Genomic DNA, 24,657 nt, shown 5'->3' with positions numbered 1-24,657 from the left:
TGGCGACAGGTAATTAAAATACAGGCTGTCAACTGAGGTTCAAAAGTCTTTTTCTTTGCATGAAAAGTAACAGTAATTCCTAAAAATAGTTATATGACTGAAAGCCTGAGGTGATCTTTAGTACAATAACTGAAAGAAATCCAAAACCAAAGCCAAAGATAGATAATCAAAATAAATAAACTTGGATAAAAAGCATAAAAGTGTAAAGTGATTGTGTGTTTACAAACTTAGATTAAAAAGAAATGATTAGCAAAAAAAAAAAAAGAAGTAGAGAGGACATTTTACTGTGTTCTGGATTTGTGGAACAAAGATGAAGTAATTCACCTCAGCTATCATTTACCATGTTTTTTTTATAATAAGTGCTTAGAGTATTGTTTCCAGCAGTGTTCTAATTCCAGGTTGAACACCCAGCATTCAGCATCACCTTGCTGCAGCTACTGTGCACCGATTTCTCTGAAGAGCTGGGGTCTAGTGGAGGGAGCCAGGCAGGGTGGAGTGGGTGCCTTCTAGCTGGACAGTTCCCAGACCTATCTTTTAACCCTTCTTCCTCCACTTCCCTACTATAACATAATAGCTGTGATAAATTTTATTTTGTTCTTTTTTTCTTGGTATAACTTGATATGTACAGCATACATACATTTTTTTGTTAGGTGTATCATGGATCTAGCCTGCATCACTGAACTGCAGACAAACCTTATGACATATATAAGCATTTGACAAGCTTTGGGCTTCAATAAGGATGGAGACAATGCTTCCGAAAGGAAAGGATTACTTTCTTCAGCGGCTGGTTGGTTGATTTTCTGCCATATTTTCACGATGTCAACCACACTTGGATGTCTTCTCTCTGGCAACCAGTGACAGGACCTGAGGGAATGGCCTGAAGTTGCATCAGGGGAGGTTTGAGTTGGATATTGGAAAAAGGTTCTTCACCCAGAGGGTGGTTGGGCTCTGGAACAGGCTCCCCAGGGCAGTGGTCACAGCACCAAGCCTGTCAGTTCAAGAAGCATTTGGACAATACACTCAGGCACGTGGTGTGACTCTCTGGGATGGTCCTGTGCAGGGCCAAGTGCTGCACTCAATGATCCTTGCGAGTTCCTTCCAACTCAGAATATTCTGCAGTTCTAAGATTTTCTCCTGCTAATTTCTGCAAAGATAAGGGCTATGCTATGACAAGGCACAAGTGGAATTTGGGCCAACGACAGCTAGAAGTCCCGTCCCGTCGTGTGTCCCCCCCCAAGTGCCGCGGGGGTGTCTGTCCCGGGCCGGTCCCGGCGCATCCCCCGCTCCTTGCAGGGATTGAGGCGCCGGGCCGAACCCCGCCTCCTGCCCGGCGGCCCCGCCCGTCCCCGCGGCCTGCGGCGCTGCTGCGGCGCTGCCCGTGTGTCCGGGCCGGAGCGAAGCGCTGGGGTGAGCGTCCCTGCCGCCCCCGGGGAGCGGGGGGCGAGGGGGACATGGGAGGGAATGGGCCGAGGGGGATGCGGGGCGTCCTGCTGGCGGAGGGGCGGCGGGGCCGCCATTGCGGCCCGGCTCTTTCCTCCTTTCCCTTCCCTCCCTTCCCTTTCCCCACCTCCTCCCACGGCGGTGCCGCCGCTCTCCCCGCGGAGGGGGCGCCTTTGGCTCCCCAGGTACGTCGCCCGCTGTCCTGGGACGGAGGGGGGGGGGAATAAGCGGCGCTTGGCGGGGGCAGGGAGAGGAGGAAGAGGAGGAGGAGGAAGAGGAAGGAGAAGAAGGAAGGAGTAAGGAGGTCACATGCGAGAGGCGGGCGGGGCGGGGGTCCCTCTGCGGGAGGGGGGTACCTGTGGGTCTCGGGGGATGCTCGGCGGGCAGTGCCGCCTCTTCTGCGCCCCCGCCTCCCGCATGCCCTGCGCCGCTCCTGCTGTTGGCAGGCCTGGAGGAGGAGGAGGGTTGCTTTTCCCCTCTCCTTGAGATCCTAGTCCGGCAGATACATCCTCACGGAGGTACGGCGACCTGTTTGTCCTGCTGGTAACGGTGTGAAACAGACCGGGGCGTGTGAACCTCCGGTTTCCGTCGCGGGAAAATGTTTTGCTGAGGGTTAATTTTAGCGTCGGGCTGGATTTAGGCAACTTTGGAGAGGCGCTATCCATTTTCAGAAGCCGAATTTAAAGTGGGTCATTCGTTCTTGGAATGTGGCGTTTTGCATGTATCTGAAGGGTCGCCCTGGTAGATCTGCAGAGCGAGCTGGCGAAGCTCTCAATACTGTGATTTAATCTCCATTATCAGTTCAAGTTACGCATTGATGAACTGCTTATGCTGAGCAGTTCCCAACTTCGCTGTAGTCAGGTGTGAGTAGACGCACTGATTGACTTTAACATGGAAAATATTCAAATACTAAACTTGCAGAAAGAGGTTGTTTGTATGTTTGTTTGTTTTAAATCATATTAGTGTTTTAAATCATGTTAGTGTGCTTAGAGGTATAAGGCCATTGCTGTGTTTCTGCACAGTGTTGTCAATACATTTTATTATGTGCATTTGTCATCTTGTTTTTTATAATGCGATGTAGAATTGTGTTGAACATCAATTGCTGTGAAAATTGTCGGTTTATGCTAGAAATCCTAGTGTTTTGGGGGATTGTTAGTCAATCCAGCATTGCGAGAAAGCCCATTTCTATTTATAAGTCAATAGTGTTGTTATTATTTTTAGTAGATGTTGTTCATCAGCTTTGCAGTTTTAAGTAGGCCAGATGCAGTGATTCAGTTTCTCTTGGTTTGTTGACGGTGTTCAGGGCCAGATACTTTGCATCAGATGCACCAGTGGTCCTCTTGTTATGACAGAAATCCGTGACTTTAAGTATTTAAATATTTGACCTTTTTAATGATGCTGAAATTTGTGAAATACTAACCTTAGTTCAGATGGACTAGGTCTTCTTTTTGGTGTATTTGAGTGTGGTTGGCTTGATGCAATGGGGTTTAATTTTCATAAATTCTCAAGTATTTAGCCATGATTTTTTCAAACTGAGTTTAGCACAATAGTTCTAGGCCTTTGTTCATGTGAAAGAATGTATTTAGACTACCATATTAAACTTTGTCAGTCCATTCTAGTTAAACATTAAAGCTTTTTTGCTGAAATGTTTTACAGGGCCAAACCTTATTTCTAGTAAGCAGGACTAATGATTTCATTCAGTGAGTTAAGTCAGCATACACAGTATTATCAGTGCTTTTTCAGAAGATATTGATGACATGGTAATGATAAAGCACACTTGTGACAGCAGGAACTGTGATTTGACATGTTTAGGCAGCAACATCCAGCAAACTCATCTGAGTCACTTCAAAGGATCACAGATTTATTGCTTGTTAAACGTTCTCTAATTTAACTGTATCTGCTCAAAATCTGTTCTTAATTTGAAGTCGTTAGTGATTGTGTTAAAAGACAACTTGCACATTACCTCTCTGCCTCGCTGTCTTAAATTCAGCTAGGAGTAGGATTAAAAATGAAAGGTTGAAAAAAGTAATGTTTGTAAAGAACCAAATGAATATCTTGTAATGATATCACGCTTTTCATATGAAGTTCAGCTACTCAGTCATTGGCTGAAGCCCTGAAGCAGCATCTCTTCAGACATCAGGAGTTAATTTCTATCTTACACTGACAGCAAAACTAGATAAATTATGTGGAAGTGTGTTAAAATAAATATTTTCTGCTGAAGGTTCAGATGTAGGTCTTTTCTAGAACTTGCTGCTGTTTGAACTGGGTAATTATTTCCTTACAACGTCCTTTAAGCCTTAAGAAATAAAATGGAGGTAGTATGTAAAACCTGATATTTTCTTTTGCTTTGAAGCATCTTTAAGTGATATAAAATAGGAGTTAGGCATGAAAAAATATTTAAAAGTTTGTCCTGCATTCTAAAGTGGATGTCAATTTCTTAAAATTCTGCATTCTTTAAGAGCTCTGAAGAATTTTTAGGCCTTGAGTTTGCCTGGGGTAAACTTTTGCACCATTTTGTGGAATAGCTTTTGAGTGGGTGACAGAATCCTGGGTGTTTCTCAGTAATACATAAAATGACTGACCTGTTTCAGGAAGAGTCCCACAGTTCTGTGCTAGCAAAAGAATAGCTTTGCTTGTCCAAGTAGTATCTGGCTAGCAGCCCTGGGGCATATGTTTATTGTTGCTCTGGAGAAAAACAAGCAAACAAATGTGTATGAGTAGCCAATGTAATGAACCAGTATAGTGATAGGGCATCAGTAACTTCTCTGCCAGCCTGTGTCAGTGTCCCACCACCCTCACAGTAAACAATTTCTTCCTAATACCTAATCTAAACCTGCTCACTTTCAATCTGCATCCACTCCCCTTTGTCCTATCAGTACAAGCCCTTGTAAAAAGTCCCTCTCCAGCTCTCTTGTAGGCCCACTTTAGGTAGTGGAAGATGCTCTAAGGTGTCCCTGGAGCCTTCTCTTCTCCAGGCTGAACAACCCCAACTCACTCACCCTGTCTTCAGCTTTTCAAGCTGACTTGCTCCAGCAGATCCACGTCCTTCTGATGTTGAGGACCCCAGAGTTAGATGGGGGCAACCAGAGCCAGGTGAGGATGACTCTGAAGAGCTGTTCTTTCACATGCTCTTTCACATATCTGGTTTGAGTTCATTTTAGAAGTGAAAGTCTGGGATATGCTGTTGAGAAGGAGTCCTGAGGGGAAGAGACAATGGAGATAAAAGTAAGGGAAATGCTGATGCCAAATTTACAAGCTGTTTACTCTGCCATTTTCTCAGCTCTTGCAGAATAAAAAATGAAGTGTTTGGAAAAGGACAGCAGTGTTTTGCAGGACATGGCTCAAGTAGCAGGGCTTCTTCAGCTGTAGGGAAAAACTAGTCCAAGGTTGGAGGACTCTGATTTGACTTTATGAATCTGAGTCTCACTCTTGGGATGGGGGAAGGTGACACTTCTGTTCCCTCAGATGTTCTAGTAGCCTAAAAAATTTATTTCCTTTTTTTTTCTTTCTCTTTTTCACCTTCTTTCAAAGGTCTGAGAAAAATATTGTTCCGTACAAATGCAGGATGTGTGCAACTGCCCTGTTAGTTTTGTTAGGTCACCATTAGAGCATAGGAAATTGGGGAAACATCTTTCTCAAGGAAACTGGTGGTTTGTTGTTTTGGTTTTGTTTGTTTGTGATTTTGGATTTTTTACAGGTAGAAGTTATTTAAGGTAAGAACTGTTACTTCAGGATCAAGCAGAGCTACTCTAGGTCTGAACACTCAGATAAAGCCAAACTTTGTAAGGAGTCCTCTCCTGTGTGCTGGTAAATCTTGCCCTGCCCCTCCGATGGGAAACCTTCCCAGTCTTTAAATGTGTTGCATATTTGTAACTTGTAATTCCTGCTGTGTTGCTTAATTGAAAATCTAGAGTATTGCCACAATACTCTACAGTATCTTCTGCTTATGTCTGGGGAATTTTGTGGGTGTGTATCAGTTTGAAATTTTCGGTCTTATTTTATTGAAGTGTCTAGTTTGGTTTGGTTTGTTTATTGGTTTGGGGTTTTTTTAAATATTCCCTCATGTTCACTAAGGAACATTTGTTTTGAACAGAACAGTGCTTCAGACTGAGAGGTATTTTTAAAGGCATTGAAACCTTAAAATGCTTCTGAGGCAATGATGTGTTACAGCTAGAGACAGAATGAGTGCAGCTTGGAAGGGATTTAAGTGCCCTTCAGGAATGGGAGCAATGATATCAGGAGGTCACTAGTAATGTATCCGCTACAAGCAGATTTCATGAAAATTAGTTCTTGCAGTTATATAAACAGAAGAGGGAGAGCGTACGTCAGTAGAGTGGGTTTTGTTCATTTATAGCATTCATAGTAGAGAACAGTATAAAAAATGTGTCCAGGTAAGCTTTGGAGGCAGTCTCCAGCTCTTTGGGATTTTTATTCCCCCTGATTTACAATCCTCATTACTTCATCTTAGAATTTGGTTTTATCTGTGTTGGCTCTTAATCTGGGTGCATGCTAGGGTTGTTAGAAAACACACTGAGAGAATTCTGCTAATACTCCTGCAGGTTAATACAACTTTATGCCAGATAGTCTCATTTTCTTGGACTTTGAATAAGCAGTGTACCAAAGCAGTATATTCTGTCCAAGATAAAGGTGTCTATGCCTAGATAAAGAATGACGTTGGACTTCGTGATGGTGAGAGAGCAGATGGTTATGACACTTAGTTCCTGGACCCTGAGGTCTTTCATTGGTTCTAGATAAGGTGTTTAGCAAACTCAGGTCTGGCCTACTGTACTACACTGGGTGAAATCCTGGAGTGCCTGTGACAGGCTGTTCACTGTGAGGTGGATACTGCCCACCCTGGCTGTGGGATGGGGTATTGCCCAGGCTCCTCCTCACGCAAAAAGCTGTCGACTCAGAACTTGCTGACTTGAAGACCATTATCTGAAGTTGCCTTTAAGTATAACTTACATATTTGAATATTAGTGTTATAATACCAGTTACTGTATTAACCTCTGTTCTTCTGAGAAATTTTGGTTTTATCTGTGCCATCTATTGTGTTCCTACAGAATAACAGGTAGTGTAAGCAGCAATGTAAGCCCTTTTGTCAGAAAATAACTCTTTTAGTAAGGAGAGGAGAGGCAAAGAACTGGCATATGAGGAACGTTTTTGGCAAGGAAATGCATTATTCTTTTGTTTTGTAATGAATGAACTTTACTGCTCTCTCCGAGTCGGCTTTTCTGCAGCCTTGTAGTTTTCACAGTGCTTCAGCATCTTTGCCATTAGATTGGCCATGTCATCCTGTTTCACTCATTGGAAAGAAAAAATATTTTCAGATGAATTTTTTTAGCCTTCACAGAAAAGCTGTTTATGGTGGGAATTCTTGGGCCATATTTAGTGTTGTCAGAGACATATATAATAGGTATTCTATGTTTTAAATATGTTTCAACAGCAACTGTGACACAGTGTTACACTGTGTGTCTAGTTACTTTATACAGATATGATTTCTCTGGTATCTTAACCTAAACTAGTATTGCCTTTTCCAAAAATTGCATCTGTGTGACACTTTCAGTTTTGATTTTGCTGAGCTGTTGATAGCCTTTGAGTAAACCTTTTTTTTTTTTCAGTCACATCTGTTATCTCATCTCAGTTAAATTCTGCTCTGTGTTTTTTTCCTTGGAAAGAAAAAAAAATAACATAAGAGGTGCTGTTGATCATGTATGATACAGTAGTGTAGTAAACACAAAAATAATTTAAAACAAAGACCACAGAATGGAAGGAGAGGGTTAGAATAATGATAGAAAGAGATGTACTGTTCTGATAGTGCATCTCTAAGATATGTGTAAAGCTGTCACATGCAGTGTGTGCCATGTGCTTCTCTCAGTATGAATGAAAATAATTACATTAATTGTAAATGTAACCTGAAATCATGGGCTAGCTCTCACCATGTATTTATTAGTCTTTATTAGACTTTGAGGACAGGGAAGGACTGCAGTCCTAAACTTGATTACTTTGCATTTCACTTATTATACTAATTAATACTATTAATAAGTGTAAAATCTTTATTTTACTAGGAAGTTTTGGAATTTAATTCTCTGTTTGGAAGCTTGAGTCACGGCCATAAGAATTAAGTGTTAAAACAAACAAAAAAACCCCCAACCAACCAACCAAAAAAAAAAAACCAAAACACACAATTGCTTTAATTTAAATAGATGCAAACTTGCCTTTTTTTTCCAGGAAAAAAACCACTGTTGTCTATAACTTGGAATAGGTCAGTATATAAAACTTACTTAGCTAAATATTTTAGTGGTAGTTGAGTGAATGCATGCAGTTATGAAGAAAAGAAAAGAGAAATGTTACCATCTTACATATCTTGAAATCAAGGGGAGTGAGGATAAAGTATATCACCAATATACTGGTATGGATTCTTATTTCAGGATTTTTGATTTCCCTCTTAAATGTTTTTACATTTCAATAAGCTTATAGATTCTGTCATTTCACCTGCCTAGTAGATGAAGGGAGATTACTGATCTCTCCTCGCTGGTACCCAGTACCAGGGCATGTGGGAATAGCTGAAAGCTGCATCCATCGGGGTAGGGTTAGATTTGACAGGAGGAAACATATCTTTAACAAGAGGGTGGTCAAACCCTGTAAGACTCTTCTTTGAGAAGGGGTTGATGCCCCAAGCTTGTCAGTGTTTAAGAGGCATTTGGGTATTGCCCTTCATGCCATACTAAAACTTTTGGTCAGCCCTGGAGTGGTCATACAGTTGGACTAGGTGACTCTTTCTCTCCCTTCCAGCTGAATATTCTATTCTGCACTCATGACGACTCAAATAACAATAAGACTGTTATTTGGCTGAAATACCAGCAGTTTTTTAGCTCCAAGAACACTTTCAAAGACATGTAACACAAGGCTTATACATGGAAACAGGATTTTATTTTATTTTTCCAACTGTTTCAGGACAGATGCTCACAAACATTATTGCAATGTGCAGGTGTAGCCAGGAGCTGGTTAAGGCAATCCTCAGTTTAGCCTGAAAAACCATCACGTAAAGTCTGGCAAAGGAAAGTCAGAGCCAGAACATTGCAAATCCCCTACATCTTGTGGAGGGCCATATGCTATTGGGACTGCATGGGGAAAACCAATTTCTGTCTCACTCACATGTCTCTTGTGGCAAAGAATTAATGGCACAGTTTATATTCAACACAGTTGCTATGAACTCCACCTCTCCAGGCAAGTTTGCCCATAGGGTTTCTGGCAAGATTATGAATTATGGGCTGTTCATCTTCCTGGTAAGAGTCCTTCACCGAGGCTCTGCAGAGAATGAACATGCCAGTCTGTAAACATCATTTCTTCATAGGACATACTTTTTTTTGACCGCACATCCTTCCTGAAATTTGTCATATAGAATAACCCAAACAATGGGACTGCCTGGAGCCAAAAGAAGGCTTGCCAGGTGCACCCAGACTCCTTCAAATCAGAGGCAGACACTGGGTCAACCTAGAGATGATACAACAGTTCTGATAATATGTAACTCATGTTGAAAAAAAAAAAAAACAAAACAAAATTGTCTATAAAATATTAACCTTTACGAGAAACAGGAAAGCAGATAACCGATGCACTAAGAAGGCTCTTTCTAGGAAAAAAACTCAAAAGTTTTAAGAATGTGATTTTCTCTCTTTATTTGCTAATGTATTTTTTTCTGCATAAATTTGTATTTTGGCATTCAAAAATCCAAACCTCAAAACCCTAGTGTATAATTATTTTTTCTCTTTTTAAATTATTTTTTTTTTAAAAAGAACAATAACCAGTGTCCTGTATCACTTCGGATGCAAAAACTCAAGTAATATGCATGAATATAGGTGAAGCAGTCCCTGTTTCCTGAGGAGTGAGAATGAGGATCAGTAACAGTCACACACAGAAGAGTTGTGTGGTATTTTCAAAAGTGTGACACATCTCCATGACAAGCACGCTTTTTTTGCCTTCCTAAACTCTCTCCACCACTGAGTTTCTTGCCCAGGGATGCATGAAAAGCGCTCTCGTGCCTGCCTGGCGCTTGTGTTGCCCACATGGAGAGCTGAAAAATGGCAGCTCCTGACGAGGCAGCAGGTCTGGAGCCCTTCCAAACACAGGCTGTTTTGCACAAGCAGGAACCTATGGAGAAATGGAGCCAAGGAAAGAGCAGAGCTTACTCCCACTACAAACTTGTAATGGGCAAGAGAGCCAGGGCATGAGTGGTGCCTTGGAAGTGCCAGGGAATGCTGAGATGGGTATGGAAATGTCTGGCCAGGTGACTGTATGACATTCCAAGGCAACTGTTGCTTTTTAATAGTCCCCAAGTGCCTGTAAGATAGCTGCCAGAAAGGATTGAAGATTTTGCTTTTTATATGCCCACTTGAAACCACCTGAGAATGTTGGTGTGATGAAATAACTGATGATGTCATTCACGTACAAAGGAACGTTTTTTATTATTATTATTAATGAAAGAAACTATGGGAAACAATCCTCTAGCACGCAGTTTGTGATTAATCATTTTGCAGAGCTGGTGGTATGAGTGCATAAAGCTGCCAGGCGATGTCTGTTCAGGTAAAGAATCTCAACATTGTGATGGCAGCTCAGTGTGACGAGACAAGCCCTGCCATATGTCCAAATGTGGATCTGATGGATCAGCAGGCAGAGCAAAGCTGGAGACAAATTCCCTTGCTGTATCCCCCATCCAGAGAGCTTTAAGGCAAAAACCGGTCTGTGCAGACTACATGGAATTTGTAAACTGAATCCGAAGTTTTGAGTCACACTTCAAAACAAACTGGTAGCCAGTGCATTTTAAGACCATGCTTTTCTCTTTGCAGAGGGCCTCACAAGGCAAATGGATGCTGAACTAGCACATCCTGAAACAATTAGCTCTGGCTGTACTAATTGCATTTCCATACTGTGCTGTAGCTAGCAACAATCCAGACTGGAAGTAACAACTTCCTATATAATTGGCACTGAGTGCCACAGCAAAATAAAAAGTTAGTCATGTATTTTAGCCAGTGTAGATGGAAATTTTTTTGGAGGTGCACGTGTTACTTGGCTTTTTTCTTTTATTTTTATTTTTCATTATTGACATTGATGGCCTCATCTGATGTTTATATCTCATCACAGACGGTTTCCTATGGCCTGCTGGGAGGAGTTCCAGTACAAAGCAAGTGTTGTTTATAGCACTTGAGTACAGTGATTCTGCTCACACCCTTGACCCAAAGGTCATGGTAGCACTCAAGACACCTGACCAAACACATACCACATATGTCTCTCCCCTCTACAGCTCTTTACCACCCATGTTTGAGGCAGCTGCTGTAGAAACATAGGAGGAAGATTTAAGGTTGTATTGTGCTCGGCCGTCCTTGTCTGGTGCTTTCAATTGCCGTAAGGATGTTCTGTGTGACTTCACCTTGACCATCCCTGGTTGGCTTGCCTCTTCCTCAGCTGTGATGTCTGTGCAGCTCCCTGAACCAACTTTAGTTTTCCCCTGTGCCCTTGTCTCCTCCCTGGTGTTTGCCTAGTGGTGTGTTACAGATCCCCTGTTGTGCTTTGACTGACTGTGTTCTTGCAGGTTGAAGTTGAAACACTGTTGAAATACAGGAGTGGGAAGGAATTTCTTTTTTGTGGTTTACTAAAAGATAATCCCCACAGGAGGAGGCAAAGTTTTGTTCTGAAATTTCAAAAAGCTGTTCCCCCAGCATTGCAAAAACTTGTCTGATGTGATTTGTACCACAGGATATATAGCTTAATCTTCTGAGCATTTTGTGGAAAATTAAATTTTCTGTGTGTTTCCGTGAAACTTTTGTAACCTTCTTAGTCCACTCTTTCTAGAAGCTTTAATTGGAAAAAGGTTTTCATGGAGGATTTGAGGGAATAATACATCTAACTGCTCCAGTTTTATAAGAAATTTAACTTAAAAATTGGTGTTAAAAGCCTTGTAGTCAGAAGAGGCTTAGGGTAATTGCATGACCTTTAACCACTGGTTACATACTTTTTTCCCCAGGGAGACACTGTCTGGCAATCTAAGTTGTCATAGCAGCTGAATTTATAGCGTATGTGCTTTATAGAATGATTACTACAGTATTCAGGGGCTGGACTTCTAATCTTCTGGTTATGTCAGCTCTGGATGTGCTAGTAGCTAATACTACCATTTTTCTGGAATTGTATGTAGATCTAAATCTGGACAGTGCTCCCTTATTTCCGTCAGTCTAATTGAACATTAATTCTCTTGTTTCACAAATCCTCTGAGAGATGAAGGGAGACTAGACATTATTTTAGGAACAATTTTTAGAGCCTACTCTCCTAATTCTTAGTCATGAGTTTAGCAAAAAGAGACCTTACATAAAAGAAAATACCTGTTGGAATTGCGGAGGTTTTGTGACTAATGTGTTTTGGTTTTGTTTGTTTAGAAATCCTTTCTTTATGGATCAGCCTTCTAGTGATGGTGAAACTGGAAGAAGACCACTCTGAGCAAACCCAGGATGAATCGGGTGCCAGGTGACGCAGAAAATGCTCACAGTAGCAGTGTGGAATCTTGTCCTTCCTTGCGGGATGTCCACTCCATCAACCCAGCGCAGCTGATGGCAAGGATCGAGTCATATGAAGGCAGAGAGAAGAAAGGCATTTCGGATGTCAGACGGACTTTCTGTTTGTTTGTTACATTTGATCTCTTATTCATAACCTTGCTGTGGATAATAGAATTAAATGTGAGTTGTCTTTTCAGTACCCTTTAGACTTTATTGAAGTATTTATTCACTTCGGAGGTGGTTAATAAGTTGCTTCTTTCTATCCAAATTATATGCTATTTGTATCTGTTTGAATTTAAGCAGCTTATTACTTTTAAGCTTTCATGACCATGGTATCAACTCAACTGCATCTACTTTTATTCATTAGGATATATGTTTATCTTCTTATCATGAAAGCTTTTCATGTTTCCGTAGTCTGTGAGCCATGCTGAAGAAACCACTGGAAATCCAGTTAACTCCTCAGGCATCAAATAAACAAAAATGTCACCTTACATCTTTGAATTTGGCAAAAAGTGTGCATTTTAACAGGATTCAAGACTTTGCCTTCTAAGTAACTTTAAGTTAGTGATTTGATTGAGGTGTCAGTCCCTGAAAAGACTTCCAATGGCAAAAAATTGTCTTTTGCTGTGATGTGTTTTCTTTGAGGCAAAGTTAGTATGTTATACATTGTGTATGGCAGGATGTATTTAAGAAGCATAAACACCCACAGTTTTAACTCCATGATTTGTAATTTGGCAAATGAGGCTCTTCTCCTAAAATTTCCAGAAAGCAATAGGATAGATGATATGTTGTTTTTTTATAAGTACCATCCTAGTTCTTGAGCGGAATTTTAAGAAATAATCTAAAGTTTGCATTTAAGAAAGGACATACTAGGGAGGAATCCCTTTTCTAGACAAGAAAGATCTTGAGTACATATTTTTTGTCAGCACTTCTTTACAAGATAAATAACCTTGGTTATTGATTTGGCATGGAGCTGACTGTTCAATAGTTCATTCAAACAGTGAAAAATACTCATTTTGCTTTTAATTTGAGAAATCGGGCTTTGCTTTCCTGAATGCTGTAATTTTAGGACTAGACTTCTGTTGTCTCTCTCGGTGGAAAGATTATTGTACCTAGTGTGTAAAGTTATCTTGTCTTAGAAAAGCAGCATAGTGTTCTGATGCATTTCTTTTTTTAGGCCAGTGTCATGATGTTAGAAGCTCGCATGTGATATCTGGGATCTGACCTGTGGTTAGGAGTTTTGTTCTGTTTTTTTCTAATTGTATTATTCTTTGGGAAGCCAAATAGCAGTGTGTTAGGACTGTCTGTCACTGGTGCATAAGTGATGGGACTTCCGAATTGCTGTGAGGGTTCCTGTAAGTATTGTTTTCCCTTTCTTGCTATTTTCCAGTTTCTTTAGAAGTAGATTATTTTTAAATGCTGCAGGGAATAGCATCGTGGCATTTTGAACAAAACACAAGGCTTTCATAGTTCTCTGTTCATCCTTACGTTAACATGGTGCTCACACAGCCGTACAGTGAACAGCTTGGAGGGGGGGAAGTTGATCTTCCTTATTTATGCTAGAAACAGACAATCACACCTGATGCAGTAGAGTAACCAAGAGAAAACCGTATTTAGAAAGTTATTTGTCAGGTAGTCATAGAGGCGAGGGAGAGGAGAAGAAATAAAAGAAATTTGGAGTTGCAGTGAATAGTCTCAGGAAAACACTGTCCAGCAGTATAGTTGGGAAAGTGTGGAAGCGTCTAGACTGCATTGCTTTGAGATGGTGAGCATATGTCGTTGGCCTGCTTTGGTACCTCCTTTCCTTAGAAAGATGACAGTAGTCAAGCTCAAAGCCTTCTGTTGGTGTTGTTTTACATAACTATTTCATGCAGTGCTTAATTACAGAATTTCATATTAAAAACAATACGAGTTGGACACTGAGGTTTTTAATTTTCCACTAAGACAAATATTCCTCTTGTTCTCTGACCCAGTACATCTTAAATTATTTTTTTCCTAAGCCTGTTTGAACAGTAAAGTGATGAATCCTTCTGCTAGAAAGAAAGATAGTGACTAAGGAAGATGTAATTTTGTATCTCTTTAGCAAATGAAAGAATTAAACTTGCATGTTAGTTATTTGTGGGAGAATGATCTAATAGTTGCAGCTTCTGTGTTTTTTATAGTGGGTCCTTTTGCTCAGCTCTTCTAAAATAAACTGAATGTGTGCTGATAAGGAAAAGATCTGAAGTATAAATTCAGTTACTGTTTTGTTTCCTATTTGCTGACATGTGACTAATGACATCTCGCTTTTGGGTGGCTTTTTGATCAGCTGTTTTGATCCTCCTTATAAGACATAAAATGCTTTGTGTATCCATGTAACAGACCTTACATTTAATCATTTCTTCTTCCCTCGACAATTTGTTTGCTTTTATTTTGGGCCAGTCTGAAATGTAATTTGCCTAGGCCAGAGGATAATCCTAAATATTTTCACTTTAAAAAGTGTATATAATCATGAAAAACAAATAACAGTAATCTTGAAATTAACATTCTTAGCATATAGGTCCTCTGTATTTAGTTTAAGGATCTTCTTGTACATCATTAGTTTCACCCTGCACATTTGTGTGTATTTTGTTTTCAGTAACTTCTATTCTAAAGCTGTATGTGGTGTTTTTTCTTTGTAGGTAAAAGGAGGCATTGAGACTACCTTAGAGAAAGAAGTCCTACATTATGACTACTCTTCTTCATATTTTGATATATTTGTAAGTGTTCTTCCAAAAAGAAAAAAGAGCAGCAAAACTATAGTTTCTCTGTTCCTCCTTCCACAGGTGTTTCCTACTTTGAGTCCTGTGAAAAGGCTGATCTTTTCTTGCTAATTTAGATCAGAAAGACTTGTGCAAAGTTTCACTCCTCTAGGGTTTGCCCAGTCCTGCTCTGGAAGCAGGCTCGTGGAGCCTGTGGATGGAGAAGCTTAGAGACACTGAAACTGTATCTTCAGCTTTGGGGGAAATGGAAAAGCAGATGAAAAACTCAGTGAAGAATGTAAGACTGGTGTAACACAAAGGCAGTTCATTAAGAGGACAAGACCTGTAGTCCTCCAGCTATAAAATCATTTTGTTTAAACCAATGTTTTTGTCCTTCCACAGGCATAAGTTGGTTGCAGTCAGGAGACACTTGTTCACAGGTTGGCCATCATAGCTCAGGTTTTTTCAGATTTCTGTGTTTTAACTCAAACACTAAGAACAGATTACATCCTACTGTATTAGGAAATTCCTGTCTTTCAGCAGCACTGTAGCTTTGAAGTTGCAATGCATTTTGCACTGCATGGCCCAAATAAAAGGTGTTTCTTTATGGTTTTCCTAAAAGGCCCCATGTTTTTGCAAGATCGTTAATTGTGCCAGAACTTGTTTGCCTGGCAGAGATGACTTGGTTTGCTATCAGTCATTATGTATTAATGCCTATATGCAGAATCTCTCTTTGAAATTGGTGTAAAAACCCATCCTCGCTTCTGCATCAGACCGTTTGCTCTGTCAAATGGACTTAGGTACTGGATACAAAAATTTCATAAATTAGCAAACTATGATACTTCTCCCTTTCTCGCTGTTTTGCTGGCAGGTTCCCCACAATGTACCGTACTGCAGAAGGCAAAAAATGTTACCTGTAAATATTGATGCTCTGGAAATTATTTTGTCCCATAGTTGAAACAAGGATTAAGAACATGTAATGCGAAATAATAGATTTTTATTCCCCATGAAGGGACTAGATCATTCGAATTCTGCAAAATGATTTGTGGGCTTATACAGGATTTCCTCTGTTTCCACTACACATTTGCATAAGATTAAATGGGTTCATTGTACTTGTAGCCATAGTACATTTTTAAGCATTTATTTCACATCTTTTAGATTCTGAACACATCTTTAAAACAAGTTGGAGACAATCTAATACGCAAGAATAAACAAGGAATTTGAAGGTTAGGGTCCCTGATCAGAAATCTCATCTGTCTGCTACTGATTTAATTTTCTGGCCTAGAAATACCATAACTTACCTTTCTTTACTGCAAAATAGTCAGAATGACTTGATAGTGCAGGCATTTCCATAAAGAATAATGGATTTTTGCAATGCTAATACTTAAAAAAATACTAGAAGTATAGTAAGTAGAAAATTGTTTTTAAAAATTCTTCTCATTTTCTAGTTGCATTTGTGAAGTCTTTACAGTTTTTAATGATATTCTTGTACAGTAGCACACCACTAAGATCAGTGAGATGCACAGTGATGCTCAAGGTATTTGCTGGAGTAACTGCATCTAGATTTAACTGCTTAGATTCCAGTCAGGTAAAATGATCATGAACATACTTTGTGTAGTTTTCTTATGTTTCTAACTTATTTGTGGAATTGCCTGTGCTTGCATATCTGAGCCTATGTAGGCATGTGAATGTTATAATTTGCTTTACAAATGGGAAATTATGTTCTATTTCTGTTTTATAAGCACACATTCGAATTTGTTTCTTGATAACAGAACTTACATTGTCCTGTTTTAAGTTGTTTTGTAAGCAGTCAGTATATTCAGTGAGATGAGAATCTCGTGGTTCTTCTGTGTTCCGAATTAACCAACAAATATTTTTTTCCTTTCTCTATAGCTGCTGGCAGTCTTTCGATTTAAGGTGTTAATACTTGCATATGCAATGTGCAGACTGCGCCATTGGTGGGCAATAGCTGTGAGTAGTAGCCAAGCATAATGGACTTTTTACTAGAATGGATCAGACAAAATTTTAGTTGCCGCTTAACACTTGTATGTTAAGAATCCTCTTGATGCTATATATAAAAATTCATTATACAGTAACACATTGAAAACTTCTTTTCTGGAAGATTTTCAACCTAGAGGCAAGAATTTAATAGTACAGTGGGTGTGGTTCTTATTAGGTATCATGTTAATACAAATTGAAGATTTATTTTTAATCCAGTATGGATGGCTAGTCATAACTACTTGTTACCTCTGACTTGTTAATTAATGTTGGAAATATATTTGCATTTGAAATAGTGAACCGTATTCAGAAACAAGAATTGACATTATTGTACCAGAGATCCAGCTTCCATTAACTCCCACATTCTTAGTTTTTAAAGTTTTTGGTGTAGTACCTGTATTGCTTCATGCTGCAATACAAAATGCTGAATATGCATCGCTTCTTAAAAAGGAACCTCTTGAGAACTGTAGGCAATCACAGTGGTTTGGAGCCAATATCTTTAGTGCAGCTGTACTGTGTTGATAAGAAGGCAAAACTTGGTGACAGATTCATACTTCCACCAGTCAATACAATTACAGATTGTAATACAACAGGCATATTGCTGGCTTAGTACTTTGTGGATCAGTAGATCAGTACTTTTTTCTTCCCTTGCACTGTGTTAGGTGCATGTAGAACATGTTCACGTATAACTTTCTCCAGGTGAGTAGCATGCAGTTTGTTTTGTAGTCTGAGGCTACATGCCATGATTTTTATAAATTGTATTACTAGCATGGCACAAACATGTACATAATGGTAGCTGCTGCTCTGACTGTCCTTATATTTAATGCATATCTTAAAAATCCTTGCTCTTGGTTGCGTAGCTTTGGAGTATTTTTTAATCCTCCAACTTGATGCCTTTGTTTGTGAGAGTAAACCCATCATGGTAGTAAGCAATTAGATATATAAAGCTCCACTGAAGGTTTTGCAGAAGCCTTTGATCTTAACATCCTACCTATGATTGCCAGAAGCTAACTGGCTAGTTAGGTTCTGCTGTTTAAAGAATTGCTGGACCCAAATGCACTAGTAGAGATAGAAGCCTTGCTTAAGTGAACAATACTTGTTCACTGCTTTTGGGGGATTTTTTAAGATGTTTTATGCAGCCTGCCATTTTTTAGAGAGTATCAAGTCTCCAAAGAGATAAATTTTTCACAGTATCAGTGTGTGAATAAAAACATTTATTCAAATTTACTTCTGTAAAGATGTTTTGTTCTTTGAAATGGATCTTTTGATTTGGATAGTATTGAAAAGTGTTTGAAACAACTGCTGTTTTCTTTTTTCCCAAGTTCATAAGTAGTTTGGGGTTTTTTTTAAGGGACTTGGTGAATAGAGAAGTGCATCTGCATTGTACAGTAAGATCACAATTTATGTAATTGAGTCAGTAGAGATGCTACACAAATGTTATCTGCTGTGTGAAAATCAATGTTTGGAGGTGTTTGTATTAAAAGTTTATTAAAGAGGTTATTTTAATAACACTTTAAGTTAGTTGTATCATGCTTGTTACATTTTATTAATCTATGTGATCTTGCTGTTGTTAATAAATATTTAAAGTTGCAAATAATGCATAATGGCAGAAATGGGAAAGTAAATCCATTTATTAGTTTAACTGTTCTGTCTCTTTCAGTTTACAACAGCAGTGACCAGTGCCTTTTTATTAGCAAAAGTAATTATTTCACAGGTATATATTCTAATCAAATGTTTGTTTTACTTTGTTGTTTTCTTAAAAGCAAAATTCTGTAGAATAATTTTTGTAATGTTTTGTTTCCACCCAGCTGTTCTCACAGGGTGCTTTTGGTTATGTGCTCCCCATCATATCCTTCATACTTGCCTGGATTGAAACTTGGTTCTTGGACTTTAAAGTCTTACCACAAGAAGCTGAAGAAGAAAACAGTAAGCTCTTGATATTTCCCCTCGATTGCTGCAGTTGGCAGTGTTTGATCCCCTGTTAGCTGGCATAATATTGCTTCTTTCAGCATCTCAAAATTTGAAAAGCTGTGGGAAAAATTAAATCATATGGCATGATTTTTCTTTTTTGGGAAAGGAATATATGCCTTCAAAGAAGTGAGGTTTTAATTGATTTAGGGAGGCAAAGTTAAAAGTTACAAGGACCAGATCAACCATTTCATTCAAGCCGTTAGGAATGCATATCATTTTGTATCCTTGAGATACAAAACTTTAACTGACTTGGGCTTGTAAAACTTTTTTTTTTGGGTAATGCATAGAATAAGTGTCTGGTTCCTCTTTTAGACACAATAACTAATTCAATGTCACTAACTCTTCTTTTGAGGTAGAAAAGGAAAGGCAGACAAGTGTTGTGGAGAGTCTTCTTCATGCACAGGCAGAATGAGACCAGAGCAAGTATGAATTTCAGCCACTTCAAGACGAGGCAGCAGGTCATCTGACGCTCAATATATTCTACTAAATGGAGAAAACCATTGTTTTAGTTGAAAGAGAATATTGCTTAAGTGGTGAGGAAAAGAAAGCATACAGGTGCTTTGTGATTTTTCAAAAGCAGGAGAGTAATTATACAGCCAGCCTGTTGTTTATGCATCATTACCTGAAATACAGGCTGAAACTCTGTTGGAAGGGCATGTTTATCTGTTAGGTATACTTTACATAGGCATGGATGCCTCCGTGTTTTTTGTGCTCTGAATGCAATCTTTCTACTTTGATCCCTTCCCTCTTCTGTTTCACCACTCTAAGAAGTTGGTTAAGTGAGAACAGTGGATTTTGCCTAGAGAAAGAAAAATTTCGGGTAACTTTTTTGTCTTTTGAGGAGGTGAGAAAATACAGCTGCGTCAGACCATTATCTAATTAGATAAGAAATCTAACCAGTTCAAAGACTTTTTGCATTTTTTCATATTGAATTTTTATAGGCAAGGAAAGTATTCTATGCATACACATGTAAATACTTCATGAAGGTTGCAGAAATTAAGTATGTTGAGACAGATAGGTGAAAGCAAACCATTAATGAGAAGCAAGCGAGAAAACATTTAGTTGGTTATATGTGGCACTTCACTGATCATTAAAATTATACTCCAGATTTTTAGTTAGCCAGTGAATATTGATGAATTTGCATACAGCATCCTAATCATGCAATTGCACATAGTAGAAGGAAGGATTCCTTAATTCATGTGTACAGTATTTCTGTTTTGCTAGTGCATGTCACCTTAGTTGCCTTAAGTTAAATAGAAGACATAAATGTTAAATTAACTGTTGACACTTTTTAAAAATGTATTTATCTAAAGAAGTAACTTGTTAAGAATGCTAATATATAATACATTAGTCTTCAAGATTCTTCATTAATATTTGATTTTTAGGATGCTTTGTATTAGTATTGAGGAATTATTTTTGGATTTTTTTTCTTTTAGGATTTTTGATAGCACAGGATGCTTCTGAACGAGCAGCTCTTCTTCACCCAGGAGTCCTCTCTGACGGGCAGTTCTATTCTCCTCCTGAATCTGTAGCAGGTAGTTACGTTCACATAGTGAATGATTTTTCATATTCACTTTAAAGTCCTGCATATTCCACCTCCTTCAAGAGGGTAACGGGGGAAGGGTGAGGGGGAAAACCCATGTTTTTATTTTTAAATGAAAAGTGTGCTTTACCATCCTAAAATGCAAGGTTCTTTTTTATTCAGTATATTCTTTTTATACAGTAATTCAGTTTAGTTACTACCTATCAGACGGGTTACAATACACATAGTTAGTGTATTGTATGTCGTGTTCTGACTAAAAACAAGGTAAGTCTGAAAGAAAATGGCACTGCAACTGAAAGGAGGAAGTTATGGTTTGCTTCTGCCATCGATGATCCTTACAAGCCCCTTTCAATTTGAGATATTCTATGACTCTGTGATCTCTTTTCTGCTTGCAATAGCATTTATGCAGCCATGCACTATTTAATGCAGCCTAAACTTGGAGCTTTAGGGTATCTTAGAATAGCCAGTAAACCTGAAACTGCTATAAAGCAAGCTGAAGTTTCAATCAAAGGCTTTTTCTGTTCTCATAAAAAGAAAAGCCCTCTCTGTGTAAAAAAGCTTAGCTGTGTGTGTATATTAAACTGGTGGCTACTGTTAAGTACATCTTAACTCTGTGTATCATATGCTTTGCTCTAGTTGAGGTATGAGCTGAGTAAGTCAAAAATAAATATAAATACTGCAAGATTTCAGAATGTGTTTGCAAGCATTTCAAGGAAATGAGTAATTTCTTTGTGGGTTGACTGTATTTCAGTTACCTGAGAATGCAGTGTGAACCCCCAAATCCTATGTCAGGCTTTTTATCCTAAAATATAAATCTCTTCTGTAAGGCTATGCTGTATTATGCAATATAATTAAAATAATATCTGCTAATTGCTACAGATAAGTTTGCCTATCTTGCATTATATAGTTATACATGGTGATATTTTTCATTTTAATGTCTGTCTCTGTGGTTTCTCTGTGCTGAGCATTTTGGCTTAATGAATGACTTCGAGCTCCATCTAGGGGTGACAAAGCATTAATGTCGGGTATAACTAATAATTCAAAGTCAAAATGGATTTTAGTTGAAACTGTGAGTTTATCTTGAGGAATAATGGTTGGAAGTATTATACTGGATTCAGCCTGGGGGTTTTTCTTGGCAACAGAATATACAGTGTGAGAGGAAATATAAGTGGAGCTAACATGGTTTTTTTTAGATATTTTGGCTGGGTAAGTGTTGCAAGTGCAGTGAGGTATCATGTCTCAGCATGCATGTGTTGACTACAGGTGTATGATTGTTCCCTTCATTTCAGCTTATCAAATGGGATTCAGTAGCAGCTCAAGTGCCTTCTAGTCTGCCCTGACTGCTTTGTTTAAGCACCCTTTGTGGGTATGAGGATTAAAAGAAACAGTCATATGGATATGTTTGAACTAAACACACACACTGGTAGTCACGAAGTAAAACTGCTAGATAATATACAGTAAAAATAGTTCAAAATATTTTCTTCAAAAATCTGCATTTCTTTCTGAGAAGACAAACTATGGATTGGTGTAAGAGAGCAATTTTTGGTTAGTTAGTCTTACATATTGATTTGAAAAATATTTAGGAAGAAACTCTGTGATCATGCAGAGGGGAATAAACCCCTCTGCTGACATGGCAACATTTCTAAGAACAAATATTTGCTTTTAGGAGGTGATGTTTAAAACAGACTCTGTTGGGGTTTTCAGCATATTTATCTTTCTTGAAGGCACACGTGTCCAGGGCTATACCCCAGGCCCACTTCTTTGTATGGATTGATCCTTCATCTTCAACATCAGACTTGGTTACCAAGTAACTGTTCTGGAGGTAGCAAGTGAAAAATCAGCCTGGAAAGAGTAAATTTATTCAGTTTCTGTACAATTTGAGCTTCAAAACAAAAGGCAGATATGCTATTACAAAAAATGAAAAAACTTCAGAGTAACTTTTCCAGAAAAAAATACTTAACCCCCCCTTTGTCTGTCCCTTTCCTTTGTGAGAGGGAATGCCTGTACATAGTTCAGCTTTAAATTCAGGCCAAAAGCCCAAGTAAGTCTACAGGCGTTTTATCAAAGACAGTTCTTTACTCACCTTGTTGGATTTTTTTCTTTGGGAGTCTCATTTAAACTGCCCAAGACACGTGTGGTGAAAGACATGTGCTGATAATTCCCTCAGCTGTCCCTGACAAGGGCTGATTGCTGCAAGGGCTGACTGCCACCTCAGGTGTGGGCACAGACATCTGTGGCTTGGGCTGGAAGTCCAGGAAATGGGGGTCAGTGCTGCTCACCCTGCTTGCTTCCTGTCTTCTTGCTCTCCCTGCTGAAAGTGGCTGATCCATCAAGCCACCTCCCTGCAAAGCAGTGCCTCCAGCAGGAACTGGCTCTGAGCAGGTAGCCGTGTGACTAGCTAAGATTTCTCTTTGATGCCTTCCAGGGCTTTGTCAAAGCAGAGAGCTGAGAGTGGGCAGGGCATGAGGAAAAGAGAACTGGTCAGGGAGAGGCAGAGGGAGCTGGTTTCCGGCTTAGAGTGAGACAATCTCTTGCCAAAACACTAGATTATGGAATTTATTAATTTGTAGAAGCAGTATTTCTGGCTGCTTTGAAAGTGTCTTCTGAAGTTGTCTTCCAAGGGGCAGGGTGTGACAAGTGGAAAAATCTGCTTGTCAGTGAGTAAATGTGGAGTTGATTGTCCTGAGTATGTTGTCATGAAAATTTGAAGTCTAACTGAATCCGTTGACAGGATATTTCAAGAAGGATCCCAGTGCTGGGGTTTGGGTTTGTTAACTGTGACAAAAAAACCCACAAACAACTTTCAGTGTGAAACATTTGAAAAGATAAGAAATCTGAAAGAAAAAGTAAATATTTTTATGGGAAATAGTTGCTTTGAATTGCCTTTTGATAAGCCAGTACTGGTGGTGGTCTGATTTTTTTCTTTTTCCCTTCATCATTTTTTTTTTTCTCTTGTCTCAGCTGATCTAATAGCATTTTTGTCTTCCTTTTCAGGATCTGATGAAGACTCAGAAGAAAAGCAAGACAGTGAAAAACCAATTGTATAGCAAATATGAGAAAGCAGGTAAGTTCCTTTGCATAGGACCTGGATATTCCTAAAAGTATGTTTTTCTTCTTAGTTCCTTCCCAAATAATTTGAATGGTGGTCTAACTCTTAGGAGTTCATCTTTTTAGAACTCATTTTGTCTCTCTTAGCAGTTTGAAGCAGGAAATCCTGCCAGGCTCTTGAAAGTCTGGAGGTGGGGTCCTCGACATTTATTCGTTTGCTGTCCTGGAAAGGACAGTGGTGGACCAGATGTGTAAAAACTCCTTTCTTTGCTAGGCAGCAGAGATACTTCTTTGGAGATGGCAGTGCAAGAGTACTAGGAAGAGATTTTCTTTCGTTTAGGTCTAGGGCAAGTAAAGATTTCATGGGAGAAACTACTTTGGTATTTCCCCTCTTCAGTCTGTTTAATACTACAAGTGGGTTACATTTGGACCAGCTGCATCTTAAGATTTTTGCAGTGTACTTTGTTTAAATATGAGAGATTATTTCCTTATTTTGGAAATTACTTCATTTACTTCTGGAATTATCTTGCCCCATGCTTTCTCTTCACCAACCCACAGCAAAGCTCTAGCTATGGGAGATATTAAATACCCTTGAAGCTGAAGCTTCTGATTTGAAGGTCTCATCTGGAAGAGTGGATGACCTTTTCACCCTCTGTGTTTACAATGTCTGTTTTCTTTACTCCCATCTTCATTCATCCTGACTTGTTTAATCTGTTGCAGAAAGAAAATCTTGGAAGGAAGTTGTTGGGGTTTGGAAACTGGCAACAGAGTCTGTGGCTGACTTGCTGGTGGAGCTGCTGACAGGAGAATTTACTCCTTAGAAAGTAAAGGGAATGGTTCCCATGTACTGTAATACCTCATGAAGATGTACGTTGTTGACATATGTATATTAGGTTGCCTCCCAGGTGGTATGAAAGTATTCGTCCACAATGTATTTTATTATTCCATGATTCCTGAAGTTGATCTTCTAATGACTAGGTAATTACTGGAAAGTGTTGTCTTGTGTACCTAATCAAGAGACTGGTAATATAATGAAGTAAAACTCCTCTGTGGTGGAAGTATATTTAATAATTGTTGGGGCTCACTAGATAAAATTATTTTATGTTATTGCAGTTTGTCATTAGTTTTATGTTTACTTTTTTTTAATTCCATGCATTTTCTTTTTTTTTAATGGATATGTTCACTTTCTAAAATAAAATGTTAAAACATGGGTAATGTATAATGATATTTTGTTGCTTTGTCATTAGAAAATCTGCATATACCACTCCCTTATTTCTTGCTATCTTAACTTCAAAATATATTTTGTAAGAAAGATTTCCTGCCCTTTTTACCCATATGGAGGCAGTTAATCTGTATTAGGTTGCTTAAAGCTCTGAAATATATAGATTGAAAA

General features: G+C 38.9%; 1 protein-coding gene across 5 annotated transcripts; it reads left to right on the top strand.

Annotated features, from left to right (window-relative positions):
* Nucleotides 1-1,322: 1,322 nt before the first annotated feature.
* STARD3NL (STARD3 N-terminal like) lies at nt 1,323-24,474 on the top strand. Of its 5 annotated transcripts, none has more exons than XM_027664998.1 (9): nt 1,323-1,406; nt 11,868-12,164; nt 14,645-14,722; nt 16,598-16,675; nt 18,363-18,416; nt 18,511-18,628; nt 20,110-20,208; nt 23,211-23,280; nt 23,985-24,474. In XM_027664998.1, the coding sequence occupies exons 2-8, from the start codon at nt 11,940-11,942 to the stop codon at nt 23,261-23,263; spliced, it is 705 nt and encodes a 234-aa protein (XP_027520799.1). In that variant the 5' UTR covers nt 1,323-1,406; nt 11,868-11,939; the 3' UTR covers nt 23,264-23,280; nt 23,985-24,474. The 5 variants fall into 5 exon arrangements, with proteins under 5 accessions (XP_027520799.1, XP_027520802.1, XP_027520803.1 ...); XM_027665000.1 differs by lacking the exon at nt 1,323-1,406 and adding an exon at nt 1,512-1,625; XM_027664999.1 differs by lacking the exon at nt 1,323-1,406 and adding an exon at nt 1,853-1,958.
* Nucleotides 24,475-24,657: the final 183 nt, after the last annotated feature.

This window comes from Corapipo altera, unplaced genomic scaffold (assembly GCF_003945725.1).
Source record: "Corapipo altera isolate COAL_440 unplaced genomic scaffold, ASM394572v1 89, whole genome shotgun sequence".
Classification (NCBI taxonomy): domain Eukaryota; kingdom Metazoa; phylum Chordata; class Aves; order Passeriformes; family Pipridae; genus Corapipo; species Corapipo altera.
This window is presented reverse-complemented; position numbering and strand designations above follow the sequence as displayed.